Below are 16,787 nucleotides of genomic sequence, written 5' to 3'. Positions count from 1 at the left end.
GGAGGGACACGCTGTGTCCTTGGGGACACGGCTGAGCTGAGCAGGATGCTGCATCTCCCCAACGCCAAGTTCCTTCTCGAAAGGGCAATAAATGTTGTGAAAACACAGCGGGGCTTTCACCTCCTGCACTTAAATGTTACACACACACACACAGAGGTACAAAGTCCACCCGGAACCAACAGATTCCCCTCTCAGTGTGTGCGAACCCACCTCAGCCCCAGCACCCTCCTTGTGCCCCCCGGTGTGGATGAGGCCGCGGGATCTGCCCCCCAGCCGGCAGCGCTGGGAGCTGGAGGGGCTGGCAGCCGGTGCCCGGGGTGCAGCACCGGCCCTGGAGGGAGGGAACTGTCCCAGTCCAGCGACCAGTCCAGCCCAGTCCAGCCCAGCCCTGCAATGCCCTTCCTGGACCAGCACAGCCCAGTAAAGCCCAGTGCACTCAGACCAGTGCAGCCCAGTCCAGCCCAGCACAGACAAGCCCAGCCCAGCCCAGACCGGTCCATCACAGCTCCCCCCGGTCCCCCCCGGTCCCCCCCGGTCCCCTCCGGTCCCTGTCCCCATCCGCCGCCACCGGCGGGCGCGGGGCGCCACCTGCTGGCCCCGGGAGCTCCGTCCGTGCGGCGGCGGGGACGGGGACGCGCGGGGGACACCGCACCGGGCACTCCTCGCCCGCGGGGACAGCGCTGCCCATCGCTCCGTGCCTCAGTTTCCCCATTGCCAGCGGGCACCGGGCAGAGGAGCAGGACTGGGAGTGGGCGCTGGGCTGGCGGCTGTCCCGGGGTCCCCAAGGAGGTGATGTCCCCCGGTGTGCCCCAGTGTGCCCCGGTGTGCCCCAGTGTGCCCCGGTGTGCCCCGGTGTGCCCCGGTGTGTCCCGGTGTGCCCCGGTGTGTCCCGGTGAGCCCCGGTGGGCCCCGGTGTGTCCCGGTGTGTCCCAGTGAGCCCCGGTGGGCCCCGGTGTGTCCCGGTGTGTCCCGGTGAGCCCCGGTGGGCCCCGGTGTGTCCCGGTGTGTCCCGGTGAGCTCCGGTGTGCCCCGGTGTGCCCCGGTGTGCCCCAGTGTGTCCCGGTGAGCCCCGGTGGGCCCCGGTGGGCCCCGGTGTGTCCCGGTGTGTCCCGGGGCAGTTCCTGCCCTTCCCTTGCCGACCCAAGGCTGGAGTTTCCCAGCCGTGGGGTCCCCGCGATGGCCACAGCGCCCTAAACGCTCTCCTGGCCCTTCCAGAGCAGCCCTGAGCATCCCAATCCTGCCCGTAACGCCCGCGGGGCCGGGGCAGGAGCTGCGGGGTCCGGGAATCGCAGTGCAGCCCGAGCTGATGTTCCCTTTGTACAACGATCTCAGCTTTGGCGCAGTCCCCAGCCACGCTGGTAGCCGCGGGCATGGCCCCGGGGTGTCACCGGCCGGAGTCCTCCCACCTCAGGGCTGCTCCTGCCCTTTCCCCTCTTCGGGAAGCATCTCTTCCTCCTGCACAAATCTCCCTGAGCTGAGGGCAGAGGCTGAGCCGCCACTTCGCGCTGTCCCAGCACCCGCAGTGACAAGCGGTCACGGTTGGGGACACTGCTGGCACTGTCCCCAGCCGCCTGTCCCAACGCCACCTCATCGGCAGGCCCAGGAGCACGCCCTCCTGCCGCCTATAGCGCCCGGCCACGTCTCCTTCCTCCCTCCTTTCCTTCCTCCCCGTTGGCCTCCGCGACGCCGCCGGCTTTTCCCAGGGCGAGGCAGGAGCTGGTCCCGGCTTCCAGGGGCTCCGGAGGCTTTGGAGGTGCGGGAGCACCGCTGCGGAGAGGCCGCGGCTCTTTCATCGCGGCCTCTCCAGGCGCTGAGCAAACAGACCCGAGAGCTCTCGCTGGCTGCGGCGCCGGGCGGGTGGGTGACAGCCCCGGGGGGCACGGTGACAGCGACAGAGGGGACTCCCACGGGACAGGATGACCCTCACCGTGCCCCACAGCTGCAGGGTGCTGGCACAGGTGCCCACGGTGCGTGTCCCCGGTGCTGGCACGGCTCCAGGGGAGCTGCCTGGCCCTGCTGGAGGCTGGCACGGCTCCACGCATGATGCAAGGGCATCTCCCCGTGGCCCCGTGCCCTTTGGATCCCCACTTCCAGCAGGGCCGAGCTTTGAAGCCCCAGACCCCAGAGTGCTTCCCCGTAGTGGGAAGCCACCCCCGGAGCCTCACAGGTGTCTCAGGGTGTCCTGGGCTGGGGCTCTGCCTCTGGCTGTCCCCATGCCACTGCGGCAGCAGCCCTTGAGCCACTCTGCCATCCCCACGGGAGTCTGGGATGCTCAGGGAGGGAGCAGAGGCTGTGCCAACACATCCTGGCCCCATCTCGTCCCCCTCCGCCTTGTGACACTGTCCCCAGGGTCCCACACAGGACAGGGGTGGGCAGCACAGTGCAGCCATGCCCTGAGTCCCCTTTGTCCCCAAGAAGCTGTTGGGTATGAGGCACCAATCTGGCTGGAGGTTTGCAAAACGCCAGCCCAAGCATCTTTGGGCTGCAGGAACATCAATAAACGCTGCCCAGTCTGACAGGGAGGGGGACAGAGCCCACAGCCCTGGGGTGACACCAGCCCCAGCCCCCTGGGCGTGCAGCCACCCACTCTGAGAGCGCAGAGAAGAGGAGAGGAAAATGCACCGCTGGTTCCGGCCCGGCTGCCTCCTCACTCCCTCCCCTCATTTTGTCTCTGCCCGACAGCAGGAGGTGCCCTGAGCCTTGGAGAAGCTCCGTGGGGTCAGGCAGCGCTCATCCCCACGCTCAGGCAGGTCTGTGGGTTCCCCAAAAGCTCTGGGATCACCTCTGTGCTGTTTGCCCCCGAGCCCACCCTCCGTGTCCGGGCTGGCCCGGCCTGGCAGGGCTGTCTGGTTTCGGATGCTCTCACACTTGCTCAGATCCGGCTCCAGGCTGTGCCGGATGTGTGACAGCGGGAGGTGTGGGTGGCAGGAGATGGCATCGTGCACTGGAGCCTCCATCCTCCCATGTCCCCAGGGCCAGCATTTGGGTCCCATCCCCAGAGAGGCCCCCGTGGTGTCCCCAGCTGAGGGGTGTGGAGGCCAGGCTGGTGCAGTGCCACTCTCAGAGGGGTATTTGGGGTCCTGGTGACAAGGGTGACCCTGTGAGTGGCCCAGCCCCAGTCACCTGTGGATCCCTGGAGTCCCCGGGCTTGGCAGGAGCTGCTGCACGGACATCCCTGCGGGGATCAGCCCTTGGTGGCTCATTTATCACCGTGAGGGTCCCTCAGAGCATCTGCTGAGGAGGAAGGGCTCAAATCCCCCGCCGGAAATTGTGCAATGCCAGATCTGGGGGAGAAAATCCCCCTAATCCAGGGAAATCCTGCTCTGCCTACTTCTCCTCTTCATACCCGAGGCTGGGTTCACCTATCTGTGGCCTTTCTGCACAATCTCTGACTCAAAGGCCGTCTCTTTGTTCCCCTAAAGCCGTGTTTGCCCAGGAGGCAGCTCCTGAGTGCTCTGCTCAAGGACAGGAGTGCTAAAAGCATTCCCAGGAGCTGCGGAGCCCCCGGAACAAAGGGAGCAGAGTGATGGTGCTGGGGAGTCTGGTCCCTAGAGCTGGTCAAGTGCCACCACGGGAGTCCCCTCTGCTCCTGGGCAAGAGGTTTTCCCTGTGAAAAAGGAAACTGAGGCATCTCACTGCTCTCCTTTTCTGAGCTATTTTGTGTCACTTTGGGCACCCTGAAGCTTCACACAGGACCCCATCCCTGGGGGGTGACACAAGGCAGTGTCAGGGGAACCCACTGCAGGCGTGTGAGGGGCCAGAAACTGTGAGCCAGTGGTGACAACCAGCTCGATGATCCCAAAAACTGGGAGTGCCTGGAGCTGCTGGGCCACCCACCCTGCTCATCTCTCAGGTTCTGCTGCATCCCAGCTCCTGTCCTCCGTGCTGTCGCCACGCCCAGCTCCAAGTGGCACTCGGGGCATGGCACTGGTGCCACGCTGGCCCCCTTGGCTCAGCCCTGCTCTGCATCCTCATCCCAGGTGATCTTTGAACCCTGGTGGCCTGAGGGCGGCTGGTGGTGACACTGACACAGGTAGGTATGCCTGTGCTCACAGGTGGGCAAACAGCACCTGGCACAGCTGGGAGGGGCTGGCATCGATGTCCCACCCAGTGAGGGGGACACTGCCAGTGTCCTCTGCATCCTTTTGAGCAGGGCCTGTTGTGACAGGACGAGGGGCGATGGTTTAAACTGTAAAGAGATTTAGGTGAGATATAAAGGGAGTTTTTAACGATGGGGGCGGTGGGGCACTGGCACAGGGTGCCCAGAGAGGTGGTGGGTGCTCCATTCCTGGAAGTGCTCGAGGCCAGCGAGGACGGGGCTCGGAGCAACCCGGCTGGGAGGTGGGATGAGACGGGCTGCAAGGCCCCTTCCAACCCAAACCCTCGTGCCATCCCAAGGGATGAAGGGCTGGCATGGAAGGAAGGCACTGAGCGGGGGGGGGCTGAGGGATGAAGACCGGGGGGAACGAGCAGAGCGATGAAGGGGATGTGGGACAGAGGAGAGGCGACTAAAAGACGCTGGGGGGAAGGGCCGGGACGGCAGGAGGAGGAGGCGGGTAGAGGCGGGTCTCGGGGCGGGTTCTTCGGTACAAGGGCGGGCGGCGGCGGCGGAGGTTCGGCTCATTCATCGCTCGGCATGGCCGGGGGCGGCGGCGCGGAGCCGCCCGGGGCCGGCGGGCTCCTGCCGCCCGCGCTCCGCCAGCACCGCCGCAGGGTGAGCCCCGGGGACACGCCGAGGGGGCTCCGGGCTGCCTGGGGAGGGCGGGGGGGGGGGGTCTTCCCGGTGTCGCTAACACCGATCCCGGTTGCAGGAGAGCCGCGAGAGGTTGACGGTGTGCAGCAAGTTGTGCTACGCCGTCGGGGGAGCTCCGTACCAGATCACGGGCTGCGCCCTCGGCTTCTTCCTCCAGATCTACCTCCTGGACGTGGCGCAGGTATGGGGCTGGGCTGGGCTGGGGGGCGGGATTGCCACTGGGGCAGGGGGTTCCGGAGCTCCCGGTGCTGCTTTGCCCCAGGGATGGAGCTGCGCGGGGTTGGGCAGTGCCCAGAGCCCCGGGGGACGCGCGTTTCCCCCGGGCCGGTCCCACGCGTGGTTTTGCCGTGCGGCCGCTCCGTGCTTGGGGTCCCCACGGGACAAAGCGGGGTCGTGGTGGCTGTTTTGGGGGGATAAAGGACCCGTCCTACAGACCCATAGCGTGCTGGGTCGTGTGAAACACGGAAGAAAAGCGTGGGAGGAGAGGCCGTGCGTTCCCTCGTGCTGGGTTTGGGGAACCCTGCTCTGAGGTGTGGGGATTCCCTGTGGTGGGGCAGCCCTCCGAGGTACTGGGAGCCTCAAATCTGTCTGAACTAGAGGGAGAGACCGAGGGACTGCTCCCAAATGGTTGTGGGGTCACAGCAGGTAGTGGGGATGGTCCTGAGGGGCTCGGGAAGGAGAGCTGGGAGCACCGGGCGTTTGCATATCCTGACACGAGTTCCTCCTCCTGCAGGTGGACGCTTTCTATGCCTCCATCATCCTTTTTGCTGGACGGGTGTGGGATGCCATCACGGACCCCATGGTGGGATTCTTCATCAGCAAAACCTCCTGGACCCGCTTCGGCCGCCTGATGCCCTGGTAAGAGCTGCTGGTGGCACCCTGCATTCCCTGCCTGATGTGTCACAGCCCTTCCAGTCAGCTTTTGGGTATCCCCTGGCACGAGGCGTGCAGGGCGGGATGTGCTGACGCCCTGGCTCGCCCAGGTGAGGTGCCAAGAGCTCCAAAAAGCCCCAGGTGCCACCAACAGCTGGGTGGCCTCAAAACCGTGCCTGTTGCTCTGGCAGGTGCCAATCTGGGCCTGGGTGACCTCGATGTCGCTGCACCTGCGAGCTCCAGCGTCCTTGGCGCCGTGTTGGACTTTGTCCCTGTGGTGGCTGCAGAGCCCTGGCTGGTGGCAGCCAGAGCAGACGGCATCACAGGCACAGGGAGGAGGGCCGGGGGTGTGTGTGGGGCCGAGCCGTGGTGCTGGAAGTGGCGGCTGACGGTCACGAGGGTGCCGGGAAACAGCTGTCATGGATCTGGGTGTCTGCACGTGGGTGCTCCCGGGCTGGCTGAAGGAGCAGATGGGATGGGCTTTGCGAACCCCCCAACTGCATTCCTGCACCCAGGGCAAGGCTTAGGACATCCCGGAGCACCTGTTCCTGCGCGGGATGGGGAGCGTTAGTGCCTAAAGCGGGGACGGGGCGGCTGAAATAACCCCGCGCGCTTTTGGGATCGCTGAAATACGCAGAGGGTGGGCACGGGGAGGGGGGAGCGGAGCCGGAGGGACGCGGTGCTTTCCCCCACAGATTATACCCTCTGCTTCCTGCCTTTCCTGGAATAGCTCTGGGCAGTTGTTGAAGGCGGGCTCCACACACGTGGCCTGGAATAGCTTTTTTTTTTTTTCCCCTGCCTGCAGCAGGGTCTGGGGTCCGGAGATTAGCGCGGGGCTGTGTGGGAGAGCTCGGCTCGCCCTAATCTCGAGGCAGGGGGTGGGACTGAAGCGGCTGCATTCCTCCGAGCGGCTCCTGCTTCGTTAAAATTAGCCAGAGCTTTGGGCTCGGCGCTGGGCCCCTCAGCAGCGCCGGGGCAGCCGCCGCTCGCTGCTGTTGTGCGTGGCTCAAGGGCTGCCCGCTGAGTCCAATTTGGATGGAGTCGAGCTGATTTTAAACCTCTTACAGCCAGGTTTTTCTGGCTCGGCAGGGCCGCCCAGCCCCAGGCTGGTGCTGCTGCTGTGGCTGCCTCAGTTTCCCTGTGAGCTGTAGGCACTGGGGTGGTCTCAAGGCTGCTGCCTGACCCCAACCCTCAGCACCTGCGAGGTGACCCCGCCGTGTGTGAGGGCTCATTGCCGGGCTCTGAAAGGGCCGAGCTGTGGGACCAAGCCCAGCTGGCTCCAGCGCAAAGCTCGTGGCTGTTCCAGTTCCTTGTTCCTCACCTTTCCCGAGGGCCACCACCTCTCTCCCTTTCGGTTCTCTCTGTTTCAAACACTTTTTTTTTTTTTTTTTTGGCACATTTCCTTCCACCAGCTCATCCACTGCCTGCTTCCTCTTCTTCTTCCCCCTGCCTCGTGGACGTCACTCTGTCCCCAGCTCCAAGCTGGGATCCCCATTCCCTTGACCACCGCGAACTTCCCGCTGACGAAACTTTTCCCTTGGACGTCGGCGACTGAGAAACCCCTGGCTTTGACCTCTCTCCGGGGGCAGCAGCCGTTTGCAGACAGTGCAAGGCGGCTGGGAAGGGCTGTGCGAGCGGCACAAAGGAACACACCATCCGGCGGGGCCAATGGGAGCCGGGGCACGTCACGGCAGCCGCCTCCGAGCGCCTTCATCACCTCGCCCTGGGTCAGGGGTTACTCTCAGTCACTCCTTCCTTTGCCAGGAGTTGTGGTCAGCCCTGCCCGGGGCTCAGCTGCCCCGGTGCTGGAGGGGGAATTGGCACATCTGACGCTCATGCGATGGCGAGCGTGACGCTCCGGTGATTTCATTCAACATTTGGCTCCGCGTTTTTTGGGGTTTTTTTGGTTTTTTTCCCTTCGGCTCCACGTATGTGAGCGCAGATAAGCGGCAGCCAGGAGGGGCTGGAGCTGCTCCTCGGCGCTTTCCTCCCCCTGCCCCTCCTTCTCCGATGGGGTGACGTGGGCTCGGAAGAATGTGCATGTGTTGGGTCCTGTGCAGCCTCTTGTCGCTGCTCTCCATCCATGGAGTTTCTGTTTCTCGCTCTCCCCGCTCCCTCCCCGGCTTTAAATTTAAGTTTCGCGTCCTGTACGTCAGCCCGGGTGGAAAGATCTGGCTGTACCCTGGCCTTGAGAGGCTCTGTCCTGTGTCCAGTTCTGCTGGACTCGCTCCAGGGCCTCTGTTCCAGGGTTTGTGGAGCGCAGGGCGCTCGCAAATCCCCCGGCAAAATCCATCCCCTGAACAGACGTGGGTTTCACCTCACCACCTGGCTTGCTCCTCTCCTTCCTTCTCCCCCGAGTGATGGGGGGCCCCGGGTGCCTGTGGTGTCTCCAGGGTGCTGCAGCAGGGCAGAGCTGTGCCCTGGCTGTCCTGCAGCAGGGCAGGGGTCATGAGACCCGCTGGATGAAGAGGATCTGCTGTCAGATCCTGCAGGAATTGCTGCCAAGACCCAGCACTTGAGCAGTCCCCTCTGATCCTCTGCTGCGTTTTGCATCCCGTGTCCCTGCTCCCGCAGCTCTGGAAGGCTGGGCAGAGGTGGAGGAAGGAGCCAGCCTGCTGCTGGTTTGCTCAACTGCTGACCCCGGGACCAGGGCTTGGGGGGCCTTGGCAGCAAAGCCAAGCTGGTGAGAGGTTTTTGGCTGCTGGGGAGCAGGGCTGAGCTGCCTGGCTGCTCCCCAGCCCTTGCCAGCGTGAGGGAGGTGATTGCATCCTGCTGAACACAGCAGTGCTGCCTGGGGGAGAGGTTGGGGCTGGGGGTGGAAGCCAAAGGCAGGAGCAGATCAATCACTTCTGTGGAAGGAGGCATCTCTGTTAGTGCAAGGACAGCTCTTCTCTGGAATTGAGTCAGCTTTTCTGACCCTGTGAGACCTGAGCTGCTGCCTCCAGCCCGGTTTGGATCACACCTGGGGCAGCTCAGGAGCCCCCAGGTCAGACACCTGAACCCCACAGGATGTGTGGAAGCAGGAGGAAGAGCTGGGCTGGTCAGGCCGTGCCCACAAGGCTGACACTTTGTTCTCTCAAAGGATCATGTTCTCCACCCCTTTCGCCATCATCTCCTACTTCCTCATCTGGTTTGTGCCAGACATCTCCACAGGACAAGTGATGTGGTACCTTGTCTTCTACTGTGCCTTCCAGACCCTGGTGACGGTGAGTCAGGCTCTGCTCACACCTGGGAGGATGGAGGCTGCCAATCCCCGCCTGCCCCTTGCTGGGCTGCACAGAGGGGCAGAAACTCCTCTGCCCCAGGTCCCTTGGGCTGTTACATCCTCCCTGAGCCGCGTGTCCTTGTGCCATTGCAGTGCTTCCACGTGCCTTACTCAGCACTGACCATGTTCATCAGCAGGGAGCAGAGCGAGCGGGACTCGGCCACTGCCTACCGTAAGGCTCTTCCTTCCTTTTCCCCCCTCTTCCTTCCTTTCCCCCCCCTTTTTCCTTCCCTTTTCCCTTCCTTTCTTCCTTCCCTTTTCCCCTTTATCCCCTGGGGCTTTGGAGGGAGCTGTAGCACAGCTGGGCTGGCTCGTTTCTCCCTGGGAAGAATCCCAGCTGGGAAATGCTCTGCTGTGGGCAAGAGCTGTGCTCAGCCCCTGCTGGCCTGTCCCTGCAGGCATGACCGTGGAGGTGCTGGGCACCGTGCTGGGCACTGCCATCCAGGGCCAGATCGTTGGCAAGGTGGACACTCCCTGCATTGGGAGCCCCTTCTTCTTCGGCTTGTCCAACTCCTCGGTGGCCCTGGAGGAGCTGAACATGACCCACGACACCGAGTCGCTCACAGACACCGTAAGCTGGGGCTCCCCTGCCTTGTGCTCCCCTCAGGCACGGGGTGAGCCCCTTCCCTGACTGCTGCTCCCTCTCCTGCACAGAGAAACGCCTACATGATCGCTGCGGGGGTCATCGGGGGGCTCTACATCCTCTGTGCCCTCATCCTGCTGCTGGGCGTGAGGGAGAGGAGAGGTGAGGCTGGGACGCTCAGGGCTTGTGGAAACGCTGCTGTTCCTTCCTCTCCGCGAGCTTTTGGCCCCTCTGTTTGTGGAGAGGGGCAGGTGGAGCTGAGCTCTGGCTCTGGGGAGGTGCTGCAGAAGGGCAGGAGGCCAGAGCACCTCTGGGCTTTGTTAGATAACCTTTATCTCGCCCATTTTCGGCTGGCCAAGGTTGCCAATGCCAGCCGGGGCATCCCGGGGGGAGGTGATATCCAAACTCATGTCCTTCCCTCTCCCTGCTCATCCTGGGGGAATCGGCCAGGCCGCTCCATGGAGCTGAGGGACCCCAGGGTGAGGGCAGGGGTTGCCCTGACACCTTTGGGCTGGGATGCTGTGGGTGGGCAGGGGTTGTGGAGGGTGCTGAGCAGCGAGCTGGGGCACCCACGGGTGCTGTTTTGGGGGGGGGCTCTAACGCTGGGCTGATCTCTGCTCCCCAGAGTCCTCTGAGCTCCAGTCGGACGAGCCTGTCTCCTTCTTCCAGGGGCTGAAGCTGGTGATGAACCACGGGCCCTACATCAAGCTCATCGCCGGCTTCCTCTTCACCTCCCTGGCCTTCATGGTGAGCTGGGGAAGGGCTGGCGACAGGGGCCAGCGGCCTGGGGGTGGCTCTGGGGACAATCCCAGGGGCTGGGGGTGATGGATGAGCTGGAGCTGCCCCGGGCAGAGGATGTGGCCTTGTGCCCTCCATGGGCTCGGTGAATGGCCCCTTTCTTCCCCTGCCCGTGCTGGGGGTGCAGCTGTGTGAGGACAGATGTGTCCCCCCTGACCCCTGCCTGCTTTCTCCACAGCTGCTGGAGGGAAACTTTGCCCTCTTCTGCACCTACACCCTGGGCTTCCGCAACGAGTTCCAGAACATCCTCCTGGCCATCATGGTGGGTCCTGGGGGCCACGGTGGGCTCCAGTGGGTGCTCCCTGGGACAGGGGCTCCACGGGCTGACGGGGGGGACAGGGACAGTGATCAGAGGTCCCCTGGGATGAGGGGAGGGAGAAGAAGCTGCCAAATGTCCTGCAGAGGCCTGGTGGGTTGGCAGGAACAGCGGGGCCTTTGTTCCTGTGTGAACAGGGCCGCAGACGGGGCAGACCAGGAGCCACGGGGGCCTTTTGTCCAAATCCTGCCACTTGTCCCCCTCCCCGCTTTGAGAAAAGCATCTCAGTGTTTACTGCCAGGAACACGGAGCAAAACATCTCCTTGAGAGCTCTTTCCAGCTTGCCTCATTCCTGGAAGCACCTCGTGCCCTGTCCTCAACGGGGAGGAGAGGTCCAAGGTGCCCGCAGAGCCTGGCCGCTGGCCGCGGCTGCTGGTGACGAGATCAGGTCCCTTCCCAGCACCGGGGATTGTGTCACATCCTCCCTCTGTGGGGGCAGGCGTGGTGCCAGGGCCCTTCACCGGGGGACGAGGTGGCCCCACACACCACGTGTGGCTTTGTGCCAGCCCCGGGGACGCGTGGAAATCACAGGTGCTGGAATTGGGGTGGGAGGAGGCCGAGGCAGGAGCTGCTCCTTGCTGGGAAGGGCCTTTCCCGCAGGGCAGAGCCAACTCCATGACCCTTCTCCTCCCACAGCTCTCGGCCACCCTGACCATTCCCTTCTGGCAGTGGTTCCTGACCCGTTTTGGGAAGAAGACAGCTGTCTACGTGGGCATCTCTGTGAGTGTCCCCTCAGGCATGGGCTGCCCATGGGGATGGTCTTTACCACACGGGATCAGCAGAGTTCCTCCAAAGGAGCACGGAGCTGGGCAGGGGCTGCTGCCAATGACGGTTTGGTGCCTGTCCCTCCTCCTGCTGGTTGTGCTGTCCTGGCTGCGTCGTGGGGCTCAGGGAGGGACGCTGCACCTCTGGTTCCCTGGCTGTCCCTGCAGTTGGAGGGCTGGGATATGTGACAGAGAGAAAAGCCAGGGGGTCTGGGCCAGGCCCTGCTGATGCCACCCTGGTCTCTGTCCCCTCTGCAGTCTGCCATCCCCTTCCTCATCGCCGTGGTTGTCCTGGACAGTAACCTCATTGTCACCTACGTGGTGGCCGTCGCCGCCGGGATCAGCGTGGCAGCCGCCTTCCTCCTGCCCTGGTGAGTGTGAGGGGCTGGGCAGGGGGCTCCCAGAGGGGTTAAAGACCCTCTGCAGGTTTATTTTGCAGTGTTTTCAGCCCCAGGTGGGGCTCCTGAGGGAAATGCTCTCAGCAGAGAGGAGGTGCTCTGCTGTCTCAGCCCTGGTGCTCACCACCCCTCCCTCTGCACAGGTCCATGCTGCCAGATGTCATCGATGACTTCAAGCTGCAGCACCCCAGCTCCCGCGGCCACGAGGCCATCTTCTTCTCCTTCTATGTCTTCTTCACCAAGTTCACTGCTGGGGTCTCCCTGGGCATCTCCACGCTCAGCCTGGAGTGAGTTCAGTGCGAGCTGAGGGGAGGGCAGGGAGGGAGGCTGAGCTCCGGGAGGGAGCTGATGGGCTCGGAATCCCCCAAGCTCTCCCCACGGGGAGCAGTTCAGCTCCTGCAAACCCCGTCCCCTTGGCCTGAAGGTGCTTTTCTGCCCCACAGCTTCGCAGGGTACCAGACCCGGGGCTGCTCCCAGCCTGGCCAGGTGCACTTCACCCTGAAGATGTTGGTGTCTGCTGTGCCCGTGGGGCTGATCCTGCTGAGCCTGCTGCTCTTCAAGCTGTATCCCATCGACGAGGAGAAGAGGAGGAAAAACAAGAAAGCCCTGCAGGATTTAAGGTGGGTGCCAGGCACCAAACAAGGCGTGTTGGGGGGTGTGTGTGTGCGGGGGCAGGATCAGACGGGTTGGGACACACTGTGACTCGTCCAGGAATCCTCCAGGACCCGTGGGTGGTGGCGTGAGGGAAGGGCTGACTTTTGTTTTCCCAATCCCAGCTTCCAAAGGGATGGTGTGAAGCGCTGGGAGATCAGCAGGAACCTGCCCCAACAGCCACCCAAACTCGTGTGGAGGCTGCACGTGGTGCTGCCGTCCCTCTGGAGCTTCTTGGGAAGCTCCTGTGCCCCAAGGCAGATATTACTGGGGTGTAGACAATACTGGGATGCAGACCTTGCCCCCATGGCTTAATCCATGCCTCGTTCCCAACTCTTTCCCCCCAGGGAGGAGAGCAACAGCAGCTCGGAGTCGGACAACACAGAACTGGCCAGCATCGTGTGAGCCGGGCTGGGTCTGTCTGCTCACACTGGGGCTCCCCAGGGACTTGTCCCCTCGGGGCTGGCCCAGCCCAGTGCCGCTGGAGGTGCTGGAGGAGCCGTGTGGAGCATCCACTGCCTCGAACTCGGGATCTGTGCCCGTCCCGTGCCTTGCACGGGGCCCACAGAGCGCCGGTAGTGTACATTACACACATGGTGGGGCCTCAGCGGAGACAAACGCTCTCCCTGCCGGGCTCTGGAGGGCAGGGGAAGCCGGATTTGGGATGGTTTTTTGCCTGGAACAGCCCTGCCTGGGGCTGATCGTTAGTGTACATTACACTGTCAGTGTGCCCAGGACGTGAGCTCAGCTCTGCTGTCTCTACAGAGGGCACTAATGTGGGAGCTCTTCTTTGGTTTTTTGGGGGGTTTTTTTACAGAGCCTAATTAACTTAATGATGTAAATATGAAGCTGTTTCCTGTTTGTATATATCTGTACAGAACCCAAACCCGAGGACCTGTTAATATTAATTTACATAAAAGTGGGGGAAGTCGGCAGCGAGTGTGAAGGATTTGGGGTTTTTTTTTCACTCCGCTGGGATTTTTCACGGCTGTCAGCAAGCCCAGGGGTCCCTTTACACACCACGGGGTGCAGGATTGACTTCTCCTGAGCGCAGGAATGCCATAATCCAGGCAGGAGGCTGTGCTCAGCCCTTGCCCCCGTGCAGCTCCTTGCTCGGTGCCTGTGTCGCAGCCATCCAACAAAGGCTCCATTATTTCCTCCTTTTCAAGGGGGGAACGGGGGTGGAGGGAGGAATGAAATCAAAGTGCTGCCAGCAGAGATGGTGAACTCGAGGCTGGAAACAGGAGAGGCAGCTGGGGAGCGGAGAGAAAGGGAATGCAGGCTGTGGGTGACACTCAACACTGGCTGCCGGGGCAGAGTGCTGGGGAGCACTAATCTCCCTGGATATTTATACCCTCCTCTCGCATTCCCTGCTCCCACTGCAGAAAAGGGGGAGAGCCCTGCTCTCCCCAACACCTCCAGCAGCAAGTGGAACTCGAGAAAAGGGGGCTGGAAGCAGCCACCCCCCATGGACGGGGTGGATTCCCAGCTCTGCTCTGTCCCCAAGGCCACGGCAGCAGGGCACAGGGCTGCTGCCTTTTGCTGAGCACACAAGAAGTTGGGGGGGTCAGGGCTGAGCTGGGAGTGGGGGGCTTGGGGAGGGGAAGGATGGCTCATCCTTTGTTCCACATTTGGGTACAAAGGACAGGAATGAGGATGGGGTTTAAAAATAGCCAGAGGGATCAGCTGGGAATGCTCCACCGGGCCTCGCTCTGCCCCTGTGGCCGGGGAGAGAAGGCACAGGGATGGTGTGGGGAGGCTGGGAGCTGGGTTTGTGCTCAGCAGGGCCATGAGGCAGCACTGGCCGGGGCTGGGGTGCGCCCTGAAGCAACAGGGGGACAGAACCAGGGCTCTCTGCAGCCCCTGTGCTGGGGCAGGTGGGTGTCAGCAGCACCCCCTGCAAGAGGAGGAGAAGGAGGAAGGCTCCAGCCAGCACAGAGCTCCGAACTGTTGGGAATGTTCTGACCCCTGCACTGCTCCTGGCTGGGATTGCCAGCAGTTATCCTGGCCATTGCCACGACCTGGCTGCCTCTGAGGGGTGTGGGCAGCGCTGCTGCCTCCAAGGAGCTGAAAGATTGCAGCGAGCCTTTGTTTATTCTCTGAAGAGTTTCAACAGGAATAAGGGACATTTTATTCTTTGCCTCCTTGTTTTTTTGGCTCTGTGCAGTTCATGAGGAGGAGTCTCTGTTCAGGTTTTTTTTTTGCAGCCAGCCCAAGAGACTGAAACGAAACGGAGGAGCTTGAACCAGGGCCTGGATGTTCCTCGCTGAGCACACACCTCTTCTGTCTGAGGCTTTTAAGAAAACGGGATGTGTGGGGGGAAAGTGACCATGAGAGCTGATAACGCCGCAGCCCTGGGCAGAGCTCCAGCCTGGGAGCTGGGATCTGGCTCCAGCTGTGGTTACAGAGTTCCATCCCAAGCCTGGAGAAGAGATGGGAGGCAAAAAACGCACGGGGAGGTGTTGCCTGTACCTCCAGCTGTGTTCTGGTTTAATCCACACACACCTTGGGCGTGGAGAAAATGCATCCAGGTGCTGGGAAGCACCTCCCTGCAGGGCTGGGGTGTCCTCCAGGTGAGGGGCAGGGAATCAGAGGCACGAGGTGGGACATGCAGGGTGCATTTTCAGCTGTGTGCTCACACCTGCAGGGCTGCTGCCTCCCAGGAACCAGCTGCCAGGGCTGGGAATGAGCCCTGAATCCCAGCTCAGGGCTCCAACAGGCTCCTGAGCCAGCCCTGGACTTGGGGGGGGGCTGTGCAGGAGGGGAGCAGAGAGTTTCTGGTCTGCTTTGGGGACCAGAAAAGGGGACAAAAACAAACAGCCAACAGTTGTAGCTCCGAAGGGCAGCACAGGAACCTGCAGGACTCCATCCTCCGGCACCAAGGGCAGGACCTCACTGGCTCAGGCAGATGGAGGCACGAGTGACTGCAGGGACAGTTCCCGAGGTGCCAGCAGCCACTCTGAGTCTATTTAGCCTGCAGGAGAAAAGTGGAAGTGTGAAGAGTCTCTCCTTGCGGGGGGGTGAGGAATAACCCCCCTGCTTACCTACAGGGAAAGGGCAAAACCCCTCGGGTTAATCTGGATTTGTGAAACTTTCCAGTGGCTGCTGCTGAGGATTGATTTCCCCGGGCTGGAAGGATCCAGGAGCAGCAGGAATCACCCAGGGCTGGTTTCAAACACTTCAAGCTGAACCCAAGCACAGGCTCTGGTGTCCCCCAGAGCCCCCAGGGAGGCTGGAGCACGGGGCGGATCCAGCTGGAAATCAGCTCAGCCTGGGAAGTTCTGGGAAGCAGCAGCAGCAGGAATGCCGGAGCAGGGCTGTGCTCAGGACAAGTGCTGGGCTCTGTCCCCGCCTGGGGACCGCAGAGGTGACCCAGGCCAGCTGTGCAGGGTGGGTGTCACAGCTGTCCCCGGGGGTCACCCTGTCTGCGCCACTGGCGTCATCTGCAAACACAGGCTGACGTCTTTTGGTGGGCTTTGGTTAATGTTTTGCAGAATCCACCGTTCCCAAGGTTGTTAGCAGCCCCAGGACTACTGTAAGTGCACAGAAATGATGGGGCAGCGAGGTTGTTTCCTGCTGAAAAACACTCCCATAAATCCCTTTTCCCAGGAATGAAGCCGGGCTGGAGCTGGGCCAAGTTCCCCTCCTCACCCCAAAACGAGGGACAAGAGCTCTCCTGCGGCTGCAAGAAGCCAAAGGCTGCTGGCCGAGGGCCACAGAGGTGTTTTAGACAAAACATTGCTGAAAAAGGAAGCAAGGATTCCCGTGGTGCTCGGAGCGAAGGGGGATGTGGCAGCGAACACGTGGCAGGGATGGAGCAGGTTGCCGCATTTTCCGGGCACCGGGAATTCGCGCGGGTCGCTGACCTTCCAGCCTGTAAACACGCAGCTCCTCCGTGCCCCAGCCTTACCAGGAACTCGAGCTTTGCTCCTCCAGGAAGCGCGTTCAGCCGAACAGACCCAGCCCAGGAGCAAACACACTCCGCGCTGGGGCTGGCCTGAGGCATCCCCGGCCAGCCCTGCTCTCCTCTTCCTCGTTCTCGGGTCGTTTCTTTTTGTTCCTCTCCCCATTCTCTGGGATTTCTCCTTCCTCTCCGCATGGATCCAGCCCTGGAGGGACAGCTCCTGCCTGTGCTGGGATTCCCCCTGCCCTCCTCTGGCTGGTTCTTCCTTAAAAGCCACTTCACAGTGACCTTTAGGATGCTGTAAAACACAAGCCGGGGGCCGCACGCAGAGGCAGCGGTGCTGTCGTATTTTCTATTTCGCATCGCGCCTCGTGTCTGACGGCGATGGAGACGGGGCAAAGGGCGCAGCGGGTGCGGGCGAGGTGGAAAACGGGGCGAGAAAACCACAAAACAGCCCGGGTGAGTGCGGGAGCTCCGGGGAG

General features: G+C 62.5%; 1 protein-coding gene and 1 long non-coding RNA gene across 2 annotated transcripts; both read left to right on the top strand.

Moving 5' to 3' along the window:
- Nucleotides 1-4,636: 4,636 nt before the first annotated feature.
- On the top strand, nucleotides 4,637-13,441 carry MFSD2A (MFSD2 lysolipid transporter A, lysophospholipid). The gene is made up of 14 exons (XM_066204437.1): nucleotides 4,637-4,714; nucleotides 4,812-4,934; nucleotides 5,487-5,611; nucleotides 8,709-8,832; nucleotides 8,985-9,063; nucleotides 9,290-9,462; nucleotides 9,546-9,636; nucleotides 10,100-10,221; nucleotides 10,451-10,534; nucleotides 11,225-11,308; nucleotides 11,611-11,723; nucleotides 11,894-12,037; nucleotides 12,194-12,370; nucleotides 12,749-13,441. Exons 1-14 carry the CDS (start codon nucleotides 4,637-4,639, stop codon nucleotides 12,804-12,806), a joined length of 1,575 nt encoding a protein of 524 aa, XP_066060534.1. The 3' UTR covers nucleotides 12,807-13,441.
- Nucleotides 13,442-15,282: 1,841 nt separating this feature from the next.
- LOC136301423 (uncharacterized) lies at nucleotides 15,283-16,351 on the top strand. The gene is made up of 3 exons (XR_010723869.1): nucleotides 15,283-15,791; nucleotides 15,896-15,936; nucleotides 16,011-16,351. It is a non-coding gene; the product is annotated as an uncharacterized lncRNA (long non-coding RNA).
- The last annotated feature ends 436 nt before the right edge of the window (nucleotides 16,352-16,787 follow it).

Source organism: Chamaea fasciata, unplaced genomic scaffold (assembly GCF_029207755.1).
Source record: "Chamaea fasciata isolate MVZ Bird 193981 ecotype frontalis unplaced genomic scaffold, bChaFas1.0.hap1 SCAF_26, whole genome shotgun sequence".
Lineage (NCBI taxonomy): Eukaryota > Metazoa > Chordata > Aves > Passeriformes > Sylviidae > Chamaea > Chamaea fasciata.
Note: the sequence above shows the minus strand (reverse complement) of the source record. Positions and strands in the feature narration are given on the sequence as shown.

Coding starts and splice junctions, on each gene's coding strand:
- MFSD2A (XM_066204437.1), top strand. CDS start 4,637: ATGGCCGGGGGCGGCGGCGCGGAGCCGCCCGGGGCCGGCGGGCTCCTG. Junction 10,222..10,450: donor TCACCTCCCTGGCCTTCATG/GTGAGCTGGGGA, acceptor CTTTCTCCACAG/CTGCTGGAGGGAAACTTTGC. Junction 10,535..11,224: donor ACATCCTCCTGGCCATCATG/GTGGGTCCTGGG, acceptor CTCCTCCCACAG/CTCTCGGCCACCCTGACCAT.